Source organism: Pleurodeles waltl, chromosome 1_2 (assembly GCF_031143425.1).
Source record: "Pleurodeles waltl isolate 20211129_DDA chromosome 1_2, aPleWal1.hap1.20221129, whole genome shotgun sequence".
NCBI lineage: Eukaryota > Metazoa > Chordata > Amphibia > Caudata > Salamandridae > Pleurodeles > Pleurodeles waltl.
Window position 1 is genome coordinate 1,162,532,963 of NC_090437.1, and position 16,921 is coordinate 1,162,549,883.

Here is a 16,921-nt window from a genome sequence, read left to right on the forward strand (position 1 = left end):
AATAGCTTATTGCCATTTGTGTGAAAACTGTATATGATATTTTGCTAATTCAAAGTTCCTAAAGTTCCTAAGTGAAATACTTTTCATTTGAAGTATTACTTGTAAATCTTGAACCTGTGGTTCTTAAAATAAACTAAGAAAATATATTTTTCTATACAAAAACCTATTCGCCTGGAATTGTCTTTGAGTGTGTGTTCCTCATTTATTGCCTGTGTGTGTACAACAAATGCTTAACACTACCCTCTGATAAGCCTACTGCTCGGCCACACTACCACAAAATAGAGCATTAGAATTATCTCTTTTTGCCACTATCTTACCTCTAAGGGGAACCCTTGGACTCTGTGCATGCTATTTCTTACTTTGAAATAGTACATACAGAGCCAACTTCCTACAATAGGTAACTACTGTCAGGAAGAATACATCTTCAGACATTGTATACAGTTTTGAATGGCAATTTGTTAAAATGCTTTAGCAATAGTGTAAGTTTATAGTAAGTTCAGATATTGCTCTGAAAAACATCTAAAATACAAAATGTACTAGACATGTATATTTTTCCTCAATTGGAAAACGTGCTTGTATATCAGTTGTCTATTTGAGAGTTTCATGTCTGGAGAGTAGGCATATATTATATCCTTCCAAGACCTTAAATCATATATTTGTAAAGTCGGTAGACAGCATTAATAGCCATCTGTGACTGGGCTACATATTCTCAATACTGTGTGAATCATTATTTTACTGCTGTGTACCTGCTGTGTACCTCACATTCTAGCCTAACATTAACCACATTTCTTATGCCCCCTTATAACCGTAGCACTACTGCTACTTCACTAGCTTATGAAAATGATACCTCAGAAACTGCAGTCAGGAAACTGTAATGGATCAGATAAAATCTCCCACTACAAGGTTTCATGTGGGATAGGATGCCCTGACACTAAAGGCTCTCTCTCTTGCTGCCAACCAAGTATCTGTGCCAAATGGTCTCAAATATGGACCAGCACATCAACATTTCTGGAAGTAGTCAAACTAGCCTAAAATCAGTTATTCCTGAAAATGTAACTGGAAGCCAACCATACTCATTCTCTGCCCCATTTCAAGTTGGACAAAGGAAAACATCTTTGCCTTATTGCGGGTAAAATATAGGTTTTTGTGTTAGGTAGTGCAGAGGACAAGCCAATTACATTAATTTCCTTGAAGTGTTACGAACAGACCATTTCTACTCTCAGAAATAGTCTTCTCCTTCATATTGCCAAAGGGGACAAGGGAGCTAAAAATCCAATCTCAGAAATCTCAAATTGTTCCTGCAAAGTAATGACCATGTGCTCATCACGTGAAGCTCACAAGAACCTAGTGTTGGCCCACTTGGAATACCGCAGAAGCAGTCCCTCAGTATGCAAGGACCAGAACATCTGATAAAAAAACAGCCCAATAATATAAACACAAGCGTCAAAGCACAGGAACAGGACACCAGGTACTAGAATGTTCTCACATCTTAGGAGAACAGCCAAAACATCAGCTTGTCAAAATATTCTTCAAATTAGGGTTTTTAAATAAACTGTACCAGTGAATTCATCCACTTGTAATGTTGGAATGTTCACCAACCTCTCCTCTGCCATAAACTCTGACTGTCCAACTGCCTCCTTTCCCAGGACAGACACTTCTAGCATCTATCAGTTGGAGTACACCTTCTTTTCTAGATTGGTTCTCCAAAATGCCATGAAATCCCAAGTGTAATGCATTGGGTTACTGGTTAACTGGGGTGTCAGCCTTGGTCAAGCAACAACCACAATCCTTCTCACAGTGAGGCACAGGCCAACCCTAAATTACCCGGTGCCCAACCCGCTGGTAACTTGGCACACAGCAGTCAGGCTTGATCTGGAGACAATGTGTAAAGTATTTGTGCAACACTTAAAACAGTTATAAAGTAAATACTACCACACAAACACCAAGTTAGAACATCAGAGTAACTTCTATTAAATAAATTGAGACCAAAGCAACAAAAATCCAATTAGCAGAACAGGAGACATGCAGTTTCAAAGATTTGAGAACAAATAGTGCCAAAAGGCACAAAGCATCAACTGTGAACATCTAGTCACGCTGGATCGGGTGAAAGTTGCAAGCTCAGGCTGACTGTGATGAATCGCGGGCTGGCTACAGGAGCCCAGTTAGGCACACTGAACAATATATCTTAAATCCTGGGCTGAAGAGTGTTGCAAGGGTCTGTGTCAAAGATGTGTCGCAAAGCTGAGGCAATGCATTGGTTGCAAGATGGGATGAGGCTGCAGTGTGAAGTCCCACATCTTCAATGATTCTGTTGTTGATGAGGGATGTGAGGGCCTTTGCTTAGGTTACAGTATTGGTTCCGAGGCCGTTGCAGGTTGCAAAGTTGGTGTGGGTCTTTGTGACAGGGTTGATCCATGCAAAGGTGGTGATGCTTTTGTTCTGCTCGGGGATGCACTGCGCAGCAAAGGAGATGTGTCGGTTCTGTTTGATCTACAGAGGCTGGAAGAACACCTTAGGCCCACTTCAAAGGAACCAGGACTGGGGTGTCACCACTTGGCAGGGTAGACTCACAGATAGTAGAGTCAAGGTACTGGGGTTGGGGTTGGGGTTGTGTGAGTCTTCTGTCCCTGAGGCCCAATTCAGGAGGCTGGCCTAATAGCCCTTGGAGTCACTCTGGGGTCCTGGGTTCAACAAATACAGATCCAGTCGTTCTCACCCAGGCAGGAGGGCAGCAGAAAGTAGGTCAGCACAGTAAAGCAGCAGTCCAGCAGAATGTCAGTACTTTCATCAGCACAGCAATACTTTTTACGGGCAGAGTATACATCTGTGCAGTACTATACTGAAGAGGTGGTGTCTGCGGTCTAATATTTATACCCAGTTTTGCCTTTGAAGTGGAAGAAGCTTCTAGAGGCATGCCATTGAAGTACACCAGTGCCCTGCCTTCCTTGCTCTGGCTCCAGACTAACTACAAGGTGTAGGCAACCTATTCAAGTCTGTATGGGGCTGTGACCAGTCCACCCTCCCATCCTAACAGTTATGGCCCATCCTGGCATTTCTAAGCTGCCTATTGTGTGTGGCTGTCTAGCAGGAATACACAAAGCCCAATTGTAAACTACATCCACTCATGTGAGCCAGAGAAAGTCTGAATCCACCAAATGCTTAAGGCAGGAAAATGCCAGCTTTCTAAATGTGCCATTTTCAAAATTGTAATTTAGAATCTGACTTCATCAGTTAGGATTTTTGGTACAATTTCAAAGACACCACACATGGGTGATTTACCTGGTTCCATTTGGAATTTACAGCTTAATAAATGTAATAAGGTAACATCATTGTTATTCTATGGGGGAGGTTGGCCTTGCAGTAGTGAAAAATGAATTTAGGATTTTTTAATTACCAGGACAAGTAAAACATAAATGCATATGTCTAACATTTTAAATACACTGCACCCTGCCCTCTGGGCTGTCCAGGGCCTCACTGAAGGTGACTTGTATGACTTAAATAGGAAGATTTGGGCCTGGCAAAAGGTGTCATTGGCCAGGTCAAAATGGCAGTTTAAAACTGCCCACACAGGCTGCAATGGCAGGCTTGAGACATGTTTAAAGCGCTACTCAAGTCAGTGGCATAATCAGTACAGCGGGCCTACCAGTAGCACTTAATTTACAGGTCCTAGGCACGGATAGTGCCACTAAAGACTTAGACGTAAATGAAAAAAAGCCAATAGGGTGCACGCTAATCTTACCTTGTTTTTAGGAGAGAGCACAAGCACCTTAGCACTGGTTAGCAGTGATAAAGTGTGCAGAGTCCTATATCCAGCAAAAACAAAGTAAGCAATACAGGAGGTCTGAAGGCAAAATGTGAAGAGGGAAAACTACGCCAAGGATACTAGGTCTAACACCCAGTATATAATAAGTGCCTACGAAATCACCAATAAATTAAAGGAAAAGGTTTTTATAGTTCTTTAACATGTAAGCATGATTAATTAGTTTTCTATTAAATTGTCCTGAAACTGAAACTCCATATCTTTCAGGTCTCTACTGTCAGCTCTTATAAAGCCTGGAGAAACACATTTTGGGCCTGATGACAACTTTGGAGGAGGTGTTAATCCGTCCCAAAAGTGACGGTAATGTGACGGATATACCACCAGCCGTATTACGAGTCCATTATATCCGATGGAACTCGTAATACGTCTGGTGGTATATCCGTCACTTTACCGTCACTTTTGGGACGGATTAACACCTCCTCCAAAGTTGTAATCAGGCCCTTTGTTTTTAATATTATTTTAGTTTCATATTATTTTCAGTAGTGGACCACATATTCACTCTTTAAAAAATATTTTTCATTCTTTTGCCATCGTTAGGGGAAGCCCTTTATGTCCTGCTATGCTTTACATAATTCCCTCTCCCTTATCCTCTCCTCTTAGCCAGGGTAGCTCCTCCATTATAGCAGAGGAGAGTCGCACCAGTCAGACACTGCTGAGATGAAAAATAAAATGGTAATAAAGTTAATTTATTAGCATAATATTTTTAATCACCCATCCCAAGCCAAGTGTCAGGATGCGGTGGGCCAGCTGACTGCCCATGCCAGTAGCAGGTAGGAGTGGTGGGCTGCCTGTACACTTGTTTAAAGTGCACTTGTCTCTTTGGCCGTCTGTCTTGCAACAGCCGGCCAGACACGTACAGATTAAGGCCTGTATTTATACTTTTTTAGCGCCGCATTTGCGCCACTTTTTGACGCAAAAGCGGCGCAAACTCACAAAATACAATTGTATTTGTTGAGTTTGCACCGCTTTTGCGTTAAAACATGACGCAAATGCAGCGCTAAAAAAGTATAAATACGGGCCTAAACCTCTCAACCCAGCTGTCAGTCAGCTGGGTTGAGACCAATCACAGGCCTCCAGTGCCCTTGGGAGTGCTGAGAGAGGCTGCTCCCAAAGGCACTCCCCTAACCAATCATGGTGCTTCTCTCATCCTGGTTAACAGCATGACAGCCGCACCAGGAGGTTGGAGCCTGGTGAGAAGAAGGCAACTAGATCAAGGAGGAAGCGCCGGTCACCTTGCAAGAAAGGTGAGTTATTTTTTGTTTTATTTATTGTATTTACCCCCTCCTTAAATGTAGCGCGCTCACGTGCATGCACCCACCCCCAGTCATTTGCCAGCTCCACCACTCTTGGTAGTTGTTGGCTGCCCCTACTTCTTAGTTTTCTTTTCTATGCCCATTGCTCTTCTTTATTTCATTCCAATGTTTTTCACTTCTTTCTGATCCATTTTTCTTCATGCTTCTCCTGCTAGTTTCCTCTTTATTCTTCCTAAGATCTAAGGAAGAAAGTGTTTTCCTCATCGTATATTCAAGTTCATGAAGAATCATTCCCAATTTGAGATATGTCATCTTGACCTTTAGTCGGGTGATTTTGTCAAAGTAAATATTTGAGATTTGCATTCATCAACACTGTCTTTCTGTGTACCAATTCATGAATCATGGCTATCTGAGTGAGAAGCATAACTCCTATTCACTCACCTGAGCTATCAAATCACCATTTTCCGCATGGACTAAAATGACTGCTCCAAGATCTTTCAGGTAGGTAAAGGCTTCATAAAGCTGAAAACAAATTAAAATATGATAAATGACAATAATAACTAAGATGCAGTACTTATTCAATTATCATCAGAATTTTCTATAAACAAATCCTATTGCCCTTGTATTCTCATTTTGTGTTATTGTTACACATAAAATCAGAAGTTATCAAGATAGATAATGCATAATACAGAGTCAGCAAAAGTGCCACACTAGCCATCCCTTAGGAAAAGTAATACGCTCATTCCTGGAGAGTTTTGCAATGATCCATCATGGGGACAAAAGTTAAAGGGGGATACCAAAAGTGATTTTCTCTGAGTTAACGGCCATGGCAAAAAACTGCAGCAAAAAAAGATGCATGCATTTTGAGCCGATGCAGTTTGATCCGACTTTACATCCTTTTGTGGCTTCATGAAAATCCATCTAGAAATGTGTATAGAAAAGCTAAACACATTAATGGGTCGATTATGTCTTCCGCAGACGGAAAAGCCAGTAGACGTGCAGGTTGCCGCCAGTGTGGCCGCCTCCCCGTGGACCCCATTACACATTTCCCGCTGGGTCAGCGGGTGGAAACAGAGTTTCTGCCCGCTGGCCCAGTGGGAAACGGCCTACAGCATTGTCTCCGGCTCATAGTAGAGCCGGCGGCAATGCTGTAGTGCGTAGGGTGCACCAGCACCCGTTGCAATGTTCCCTGTCTGCAAGGCAGACAGTGAACATTGTGATGGGGCTGGCCAGGGGTGCGCCTGCACTGCCCATGCCAAGTGCATGGGCAGTGCAGGGGCCCTCCTGGGGCCCGCTGCACCCCATGTCCACCAGCCGTTTCATGGCAGTGCTACCACTAAGAAACCACTGGTGGAGAAGGGAGTCATAATCCCTTCTCTAGGATTCCGCCAGCACCGCCAGTCCATCCTGTGGCAGAAGAGTGGCGGTGCTGGCGGTTGTAATGTGGCTGTCGGACTGCCACATTGCCGGCAATCCGACCACCACTGCGATCCTGGCTGTCGTAATGAGGGCCTAAGTGTCAAATGAGGTTGAAAATATTTTGCTCGCCGAAATGACTGAAATTGCAGTTTTGAAATGATACTTTCTGGTAATCAAATTTTCATTTTTTAAAAGATGATCTTGGTTGGTGGAAAGAATATGGGACATATTTACTAAGGTTTCGCGTTAGGGTTGTATCACTTTTATGGTGCAACCCTAACACAAAATCCTTTTGTCATTCATCAAGCCCTGCAAAACCACCTTGAGTGTTTTTAAATACAAAGTAACACAAGGCATTGCATATCGCACGTGACATGAGTTGCACATGACTAAAATACATGCTCATCTGATGTAGGTGCTTTGGGCACTGAGTGCAATATTTTTATACAGGATCTTGGATATGTCATGCATTCAAATCAAGCTTTGAGCAGTTGATTGTTTTGTGTACCTGCATAATGTGGGTTGGGGAATAGGTGCAAATTGTGCCCAAGGGCCATGGTCTGCAGCCAGCTTGAGTGGATTCATATGCGAAAAACACAAAAGGTGATGGGAGGAATGTTTGCAGTAAGTCTAAATGCTAGCAATTGCTCGGGGTAGCATTCCAAGCCATTGTTTTTTTGCACATCATACATCTTCAGTTTGAACCCAGCCATATGCAAATCAGTCTCGACCATGCTCCAACAGAAACAGTTCACACCTAAGTGTGAAGCCAGGTCCTTCCTGAACCAGAACACAAACAATTCATGACTGGTTTACTCTTCAGTCAGGTGTTGTTTGGTTCCAGTGGTGTGGTGAGCATGGGACCTGTGGTTAGGCAAATCTTGGCCACTTAGGGCACTACATCAAACTTTCAAAAGGTGACGGGAGAATTGCTTGTAATAAGTATAACCTCTAGCAATTTCTTAGATTAGTATTTCAACACATTGTACTTTTGCCCACCAAGCCACCTCAGTTTAGAACCAGCTATATGCAAATGAGCCTTGACCCTGTTCCAATAGCAACAGGCCAGATGGAACTGTCGGGACATGTATTCTCTGAACTGGAACAAAAGTAACCCAACACCAGTTTCAGCCTGATTGGGACACATCAGTCAGGTGTATCTTGATTCCACTGGCACAATGAGAATGGGACCTATATCTAGGCATAGCCTTGGCCACTTAGGGTGTTACATCAAACACACTAAAGATGATGGGTGGAATGCCTACAATAAGCCTAACCATTTGTAATCACTTAAACCATGGTTCTTTTGCCCACCATGCCACCAGCCATATGCAAATCAGTCTTGCTCATCCTCCAATAGAAACAGACCCACCCACACTACCAAGCTAGGTTCTCTGAACCAGAAAACCCAAGATTAGTTTCGGCCTGATTGGACCTCTTAATTTGAGTGTAGCTTGGTTCCAGGGGCACAGCAGACCATTGTTTATGGCTTTCACTGCTCCAACATTGTAACTCCTGGCTACTAAAAAGAAGAAAAGTTGCATTGATTGAATGTATCAAAGTGGATAGTTAGTGATATTTTGAACCTAAATACAGTCACCTTCCCAAACTAATTTGTAAGTGACCCAAAATCTGACGGGAGCTAATCTTTGAATGTTTTGCCGCAGTTAATTTACATTGCCACTCCTAACATGACAGAAAAACATCTATATTTTTGTGAATCACAGTAGATTGCAATGTTGCCCTTCATGCATTTAAACCGCGTATTCTTCAGGTGGAAATTTAGTCATCAAAATCTTATGGGTTCATTCCAGAAAAACAGGTTAACACTTCTTACCTGTCCCTGATAATTTCTACAGTCCCTGTTATTTTTACTTCACTTTCCCTAACAATACTAACTGTGCATTTAAAACGTTTAAGGATTGAGATGCATAGAAGAATATGAGGGGTTTTACTGATATTTTGGCATGGAAATCTGGGAATTTTCAGTTTGAGTGTACATACTTAGGCCCATACTTATGAACCATTATTTTAAACACGAGCTGATGTCATTCCATAGCGCCATCCGTGCACCATATTTAAAAAATGACGCACTATAGCGTCAAGGAATGGTTAGCGTCACAATAAATGATGCTAACCATTGCATAATGCCTTATGGGAAAATGACGCTAATGCAGCAAAAGTGGCACTAGACCATTTTGCTGCACTTATTTTTCACGCAAAACGGTTTAGCACCAATTTTTACTGCATTAGCATCAAGAAACAACACACAAGCAAGAAAACAAACAAATTCAAACACAAGATGGAGATTGCAGGGCAGGAGATAACCTAGGGAGACCCCAGTCACCCAAGTACCAGCTAGGAGGGTCCAGCAGAGTCCCAGGAGAAGGAGAAGATGAAAGGCAAGTGTATGCTGTCGTAAGATCCTCTCCCTCCTTCTGTGCTGCCCACAGTGGTGTTTGGGGTTACTGCGATGGTGGTGGAGGGACCTCTCATCGTTGTTGATGTTTGCGTTGTGTTCCAACCTGAAGCAGCAGCACTTCCAAGTTGTCCTGAGGTTGATAACACTTCTGATGTTTGTTTTCCTTAAGTGGTGGTGTGTGGCCTCTCATTAAGGCCTAGTCTGACCAGGCGTTAAATTATAATGCTAATCGGCCTTACCGTCATTTTTTAGTTCTGCCTCCTTAGTGTGCGCAGTTTAGCATCGGGAGGTAAATATGGCGCTGGAGGGCTATCGTCATTTTTTTGGAAGGGAACGCCTATCATTGCCGCACTGCGACACAAGGTGGTTTGGCGCTTCCACAAAATTACCCTAACTCTGATAATTTTGACGCTAGACGCTTGATAAATATGGAGTTAAGTTAACGCCGCTTTAGTGTTCAAGAAAATGACGCTAAGGCGGCGCTAACTTTCCGTAAATATGGTACTCATAGTAACAGATATTATTTTAAAATACATAAAAAAGTTATGAACTGATTAAGCAGTTATGGATATATCTGTACATTTCCTACTATTTACTAAATATTTGCTTAAATTCTTAAAAATGGGCCTACTAGAACAATGCAATGTATCACTTTTGATTTGAGTTATTAGTTTCCACAATTCGTTTAGCAGTTTGGAAAAGCCAAGCCAGTTGTTTTCTTATCTGTTTGCCTGCAAAGTTCAATAAAGTATTTTTAAAAGGTGGAATTCTCAGCTCTACTTCAGCTACGCTTGTGTGGTCCATTTAATCGTCAGAGTCATTAGCATGCACTCTTGTGCCTCCCTTACATGCTTATGACAAAGAATATGAACGCACAACAGTTCATAATTAACATTACCTGAGAATACTGGAATTCGCTTTGGAAATAAGAACTATTTTTTGTAGCTATGTTGAAGGCAGGATACTTTCATATGATCATGTCTGAGTGTTCTGGGTGTGAAATGCCTTGGCAGACCGGTCCTCTGATCCACCCGTTTTAGGATCTGCCTGGCGAGTAATATAGGCCCATATTTATACTTCTTTAGTGCCGCATTTGCACAATTTTTTGCCGCAAAAGCTGCAAAAACTTGCAAAATACAATTGTATTTTCTACGTTTCTGCCGTTTTGCGTCAAAAAGGTGTGCAAATGTAGCGCTAAAAAAGTATAAATATGGGCCATAGTTTGATGCATTTTTCCACCATCAACAAGCATGTTTGGCCATGTTCTGCTGCCCCTCAGTAGGAGTCGTTTTGGCCAATCAAAGACACTAAACATTATAAGAAAGTGAATGTAAAATGCCTTTTTGTCTCACATGTCAGATGGTAATGCTGAGGATTTCACCTTTTTTCTCTTGGGGGGGAAAAAGTTCGCCCACCCACAGTCCTAAATTAAGGACATAATATTGCGGTGCCAGAGATGAGCAACCGGCAGATTGCAGCAACCATGAGAGCAAACTGCATATATTAATACTATGAAGATATATATCAGATACAATTGTTCATTTGGAATTTAACTAATTTGAGATGGCGTGCCATTTTGTGGGTAATGAACGCGTTTTCCACAATGGCAAGTCACACAAGTCAACAACTTCTCAGTATAATCATGTGTATCATTATTGAAAGATTGCTAAATAACATATTGTAATGTAGGACTGCCATAATTATTACTAACCGATACATTGCATCATTAACATGCCAGTTTTATAACGTTATATAGTGTAGACGCAAATACAAATACATGCGGGTTCATGTGTTACCTGGCTATCAGACATCTGGTACAGATCTTTGTATGCCATGTAGACTTGAAAGGAGTTGACACCTAAACGAAATTTTAATTTTTACTAATACAATCCTAATAAATTAATCATTTCAAGTTTATTATAAAGCAATTGTATACTACAAACTAGAACATAAGTTTACACATGTAATACATAATTTTACAAACATATATGCACAAATATTTTGTGCATATTTTTAATAAATAAAATTTTTATAAGCCATATTTACCTTATGCACTTCATGTTCCGGATTACGCTGTTAACAAATTTTTACCTGTTTTAGGGAGTGTCAAAATGTTGGTCTCTGGCAATCTTAATTAGCAACCAAGTAATGTAGCTAAACGTGGCCAATCCCATTCACCATGCCGTTTTAAAGAATATTTCATATATAATGTAATGGCCCCTAACCTTACAGCTAATGATTTGGTGTGAATACGTGCTCACGTTTTTCTCCTTACATATGTACACGTATCACATTAAATAATAGATTCAGGGACAATCTTTATCTGTTTTTTTCACGTCTTTGAGACTCTGGGCCTCATTATGACCCTGGCAGTCATGAGACCGCCAGGGCCGCGGTAGAGGTCAGACCAAAGCCAAAGCAGGGGTCCGGCCTCCACATTACGACCGTGGGGGAGCCGCCACGATCGGACCACCGACACCGCCAGGTTGCCCTGCCAGCCGACAGCCTGGTGGTCTCGGCAGTCTCAATCTGCCAGGGGATCACGAGTACCCTTTCCGCCAGCCTTTGCATGGCGGTAGCATGGCAGTGCAGGGGCCCGCATGGACAGCCCTGGCGCGCTTTCCACTGCCCCAATTATGGGCAGTGGAAAGCGCAACGGGTGCTTCTGAACCAGTCGCACCGCCACATTGCTGCTGGCTCAATTACAAGCCAACATCAATGTTAAGGCCCTGTTCACCGCAGGCCAGCCGGAAGAAAAGCTGTTTCCACCCGCCGGCCCTGCAGTGAACTTGTAATAGGGCTGGCGGTGTTCTGGCCACACTAGCGGTCAGGTGGCTGTATGAGTTTGGCGGGAAGCCTTTGCAGCTCGCCAAACTCGTAATGAGGTCCTCTGTCTTAGAGACATTTGGAAAATCTGTAGCAAGGATTTTTGTGTGGGCACGAGGGACAGTTAATTTGTTAAAAGATCTGTTGTTCCATGCCCATGTCCCAGACTGCCTTGATATGCTGAGAAGAGGGTGAGGCATCATTAGTACTGAGGCCCACTAAAAATGATTTGATGGATGGTTAATAATGAGAGGCAAAACTAGTCTTAGGCAGTTGACCATTAGCATGGTGCATGAACAAAGAGTCAGAAAGCAGGTGAAACAACGAGTCAAGCTTCTGACATATACGAGAGGAAGAAGAGGCATGCACACCTCCTAGCAATATGCTACTGGGAAAGTTGTGTATTTTTAAATCCCCGGCATAATTATGTTTTTTTTCCTCAAGTATGAGATGTGGTGAAGGTAGTGAATGCATGTTCCAGATTGTTGAGTCTTGGAAGCATGTTCCAGATTGTTGAGCCATGTCCGTCAAGGAATCACCAATCAAATATTTTGTACCTCACTGGATGGATGGCCAGTGGGTATTGTTATATCAACCTCGGGGTCCTCACTGACCTGTTACTGCCCTGCTCGGGGTACCTTTCCTATAATCCCAGTGGTAAACATGTGGTCAGCAATGTAGGCAGTTCTGTTTAAGCAGCTCTCTCATGTTTCCTTGCTGCTTTGGGTTGTGAGGCTCTGCAAAGGGTGCTCTATAAATAACACATTCCTTTCTTGCTTTTAGTTTTGCTTCAGAACAGGTAAGGGAGCCTGGCACACATGCGCCATCAAAGGGTGAAAGATGGCATACGTCTCTTCCTGCATGTTTTGCAAAAGGGCTGGGGCTTAGGAGTGGCTGGGCATGAGGGAGTGAGTCTCCCAGAGTTGAGGTCACCTTTGACAGTTCAACGCTCTCCTGCTTGAGAAAGGGGGCATGGACATTTCAATGGATAAGCCATGATTGCCAACAGTGCCACCCGTTAATGCACACCACTCAATCCTTTGAACAGGTGTAGGTGCTTCTGTTCCAAAAAAAGCGGATACACAAACAAATGAGTCATGTGGGATGCCAATATACCTTGAGGCAGTGCTGCATGGGGGAATAAAGAGCAGATTCACCCTTTATGTGGAAAAGGAGTGCAAAATGTTTTGTGTGTGTTATCTGTACACATGAAAGTGAGGAATATACAGCCATTGATCGTAAAGCTTTATGTCAGGACTGTTAAGTAAGCTGTGAGCTATTTAAGTAATGCAAACTTTGTAAACATATGTTACTGGTTGCTAAGGTTTTTTTTATGTAAGTTTAAATGTTATAATTTTAATCACATACTTTTAGAGAAAGCGTAGTTAATTGTTGATGGGTTTGATCTGCTTTCTGTGGAGTCTTTTGTTTTAAAAAAAAAATAAGCCTTGGGTGTTTCTGTTTCAGAAGAAAATTAATGTTTGATCTGCTTTCTGTGGAGACTTTCATTTTAAGATACAAAATAAGCCTTGGGTGTTTTTGTTTCAGAAGAAAACTAATGGCCATATTTACAAGAAATGACGCATTGCTGGGGTGCGGGAGCAATGCGTCAAAAAGCAGTTGCAGTGAGCAGGAATACGTTCTGACGCCATGGATGCACCATACTTACAATAACTGGCACCATGGAACAAGGACCCAAGGTGCGTCAGAAATCCTGGTGCATCTGTGGGAACTTCGACGTAATGATTCCACTCAAAAAGTGGCGCATCACAGAAGTTGGCCTCAGAACTGACACAACTTCAGCGATGTGTCAAAATTTTGAGGTTCTGCGTTAGTTTGAAATGATGCAAGTAGCCAAATGTTATAGGACTAATGTAAAGGCTGTAAAACGGTGGAATTTCATCATCTACACATATACATTGGTCCTGGATGTAAGAAGGTATGCATGTAGTATGTTTATGTGTCACATTACAGAGGGCATAGTGTACTCATTTGTATGTAGAGACCTGCGTATGTATGACAGAATGAGTGACAGTGTGATGTAAGTGAATATAAGTATATGCTGGAATGTGAAGTGGAAATACATGCATTACCTTCCTTATATGTGTACTTACCTGTTACCCCCTCGGAGTACGCAGACCTGGACTTGGGGACCCCTTTCTCTATTGATAAGTGCCAATCATGGCCTGTCCACTGCAAACAATACACGTCACATAACCTTGCTGCAAAGGATGACGGAATCATTGGTGTCACTGTCCCAGCTTGGTCAAGTGGTCTTACACCATGATTGGCACATGTGTGGACCCATTAGTAGTAGAGGGGAAGTGAAATACAGACATATTCCAGTGTGTAATGTGAGCTTCAGTTGGTCATATCACTATTGAAAAGCCACTACATAATTTTTATGCCTGTGTTAAGCAGGCATAGGAATCTTGACGCATCTTGGACATTTGCTAATGATGCGCCACTTTCCTAAAAACTTGTAAATATGGATGAGTCACTTCTGCTTGGGATTGTACGGAACACCTACCTTGCATATGATTAACTTAACCTGACGCAGTTGGTTGTAACGCAGGTTAAAAATAATGCATGTAAGAGAAAAGTGATGCACTTTGCCTAATGCATCACTTTGTAAAAATATGGAGCACTGAATGCGTTGCTGCAGCGTTAAAAAAAAGTGACGCAGCAGCAGGGCAAACTCCATGTAAATATGGCCCTCAGTTGGAAGGTAGCTGTGGGTCTATCTCACCATCCCTATCCAAAAACATTAATTAGCCAAATATTTTTTGATAAGGTCTGACTGAAATGTTAGTGCAAAATTATAGATGTTGAGAGGAATAGGGTTTGGCCATTAACACAGAAACTGTCACAGAAAGATACAGTCAAACACGAAACATGGAAATTTGGCCATGAGAAAATTGTCACAGCATAAACAAGATAGTGTTAGATTTTTCATTCTTGGCGTGGTCTCCCTTAACTTTTTGCCGCTGCTTTCCAGGTTGTTGATGTGTGCTGGACTCTGTTTTTGCTGTCTTTGTTATTCTGGGCACTTTACCATTGCTAACCAGTGCTAAAGTGCAAGTGCTCCTATACAAAATGTGTTTTAATTGATTCATCCATGATTGGCATATTTGATTTAACAGTAAGTCCCTAGTACAGTGGACTAGAGGTGCCCAGGGCATATAAGTCAAATTCTACTAGTGGTCCTGCAGCACTGGTTGTGCCACCCACAATAGTAGCTCTGTAAACATGGCTCAGACCTGCCACTGCAATGTCTGTGTGTGCAGTTTTTAACTGTAAATTCGACTTGGCAAGTGTACCCACTTGCCAGGCCTAAACCTTCCCTTTTCTTACATGTAAGACACCCCTAAGGTAGGCCCTAGATAGACACAAGGGCAGGGTGCAGTGTATGGTTGAGGTAGGACATATAGGTCCTGACAGTGAAATACTGCTAAAATTGTTTTTCACTGTTGCAAGTCCTGTCCTTCTCATAGGTTAACGTGGGGGCTACCTTGAAATATGATTAAAGTGTAAATTCCGTTTGGGAGCGGGTAGAAAGGTGGAGTTTGGGGTCTCTGAGCTCACAATTTAAAAATACATCTTTTAGTAAAGTTGATTTTGAGATTGTGTGTTTGAAAATGCTATTTTTAGAAAGTGAGCATTTTCTTTGCTTAAACCATTTCTGTGACTCTGTCTGTTTGTGGATTCCCTGTCTGGGTTAGTTTGACAGTTGGGCTGGTTGCACCTCTCCCTAGACAACGACGCAAAGGGAGCTGGAGTTGTAGCCTGCATTTCCTGATGGGCCATCTGTGCTAGGAGGGAGGGGAGGAATGGTCACTCACACCTGAAAGGGCTGTGCCTGCCCTCACACAATTCAGTCTCCAACTCCCTGGTGTGTGTCTTGGGCCTGGTCTGGCAAAGGCAGGATTTCACAAGCAAGAGAGACTTTCCTTTGAATTAAGCCTACTTCAAAGGGAAAAATGGGAATAATAAGGGCACCCAAGATCACAGACTTTAGAACACTTCTGGAAACCAAGAGGAACCTCTGCCTGGAGAAGAGCTTAAAAGCTGAGGAAGAAGAGCTGCCCTGCCTGTGACTGTGCTTTGTGGAGCTACTCTGCAGTTGCTGTTTCTACCTGTGCTAGAGGACAAAGACTGGACTTTGTGTGCCTTCCTTCTTGTGAAGAACTCTCCAAGGGCTTGATTTAGAGCTTACCTCCTGTTGTTTTGAAGTCTCAGGGACAGCAAAGACTTCACTCTGCCAGCACCTGGAGCCTCTTCTGAGACTCCTACTCTGCCAAGTGGTGCCCATCCAGTTTCTGGGACCCTGAAAGGAGAAGCTGTTAGACCAAGAGTGAGAAATCCACGCACCGACCGCCATGTGGGGAAAAGAACAATGCAACTCTGATCCGTGGCTAAAAAATCGACATGCTGCTGGCTTCGGGGCTGAAAATTGACACTCGTCTGCAGCACGATTGAAAGATCGATGCACGCGGCTGGAAAAATGATGTGCAGCATCGCTGATGGAGGCTAGTGAGATCGCAACCCGTGCTGCGTGGTGTTCAGATCATCGTGCAGCAGGATTTCTGAAGTAAACATCGCTGTGCATTTAAAAATAACACAAGGCCTGCTCGGACCCAAGAGTGCAGTTAGAATTGACACATCGCTCTCCTGCGGAGAGAAGAAACAACGCTCGCCGTCTCGACTGTAGGAGAAAAGACGCACGCTCTCACTCGTGAGTGATACTGATGCATCGCAAGCCCTCTTTTTGACGCACACTCGCCCGTACTGGGTTATTTTTGATGCACCCAGGTACATTTCCACGCTAACAGCGTTAGCGTTGTGTTTAAAATTACATGAAGACTCTTTTTGGTTTTTAAATGATAACTTGACTTGTGTATTGTGGATTTTTGTCGTTTTGGTCTTGTTTTGTTTAGATAAATATTTTCTATTTTTCTAGACCTGTGTTGTGTCATTTTGTAGTGTTTTTATTAAGTTACTGTGTGTGTTTGTACAAATACTTTACACCTAGCACTCTGAAGTTAAGCCTGCCTGCTCCTGCCAAGCTACCAAGGGGGTGAGCGGGGGTTAGCTGAGGGTGATTCTCCTTTACCCTGACTAGAGGGAGGGTCCTTGCTTGGAAAGTGGGTAACTTGACTGCAAACCAAAGACCCTATTTCT

At 42.7% G+C, this 16,921-nt stretch overlaps 1 protein-coding gene across 2 annotated transcripts in view; it reads right to left on the reverse strand.

The window, feature by feature from the left end:
* The window catches only part of CRMP1 (collapsin response mediator protein 1), a 219,117-nt gene that overhangs the window by 70,709 nt on the left and 131,487 nt on the right, over positions 1-16,921 (reverse strand). For both annotated transcript variants that reach the window (XM_069203025.1, XM_069203034.1), the window contains exons 5-6: positions 10,711-10,772; positions 5,515-5,595 (exon numbers count right to left, since the gene is read on the reverse strand). In XM_069203025.1, the coding sequence (XP_069059126.1) occupies positions 5,515-5,595; positions 10,711-10,772 (143 nt within the window). The remainder of the gene's footprint in view (positions 1-5,514; positions 5,596-10,710; positions 10,773-16,921) is intronic.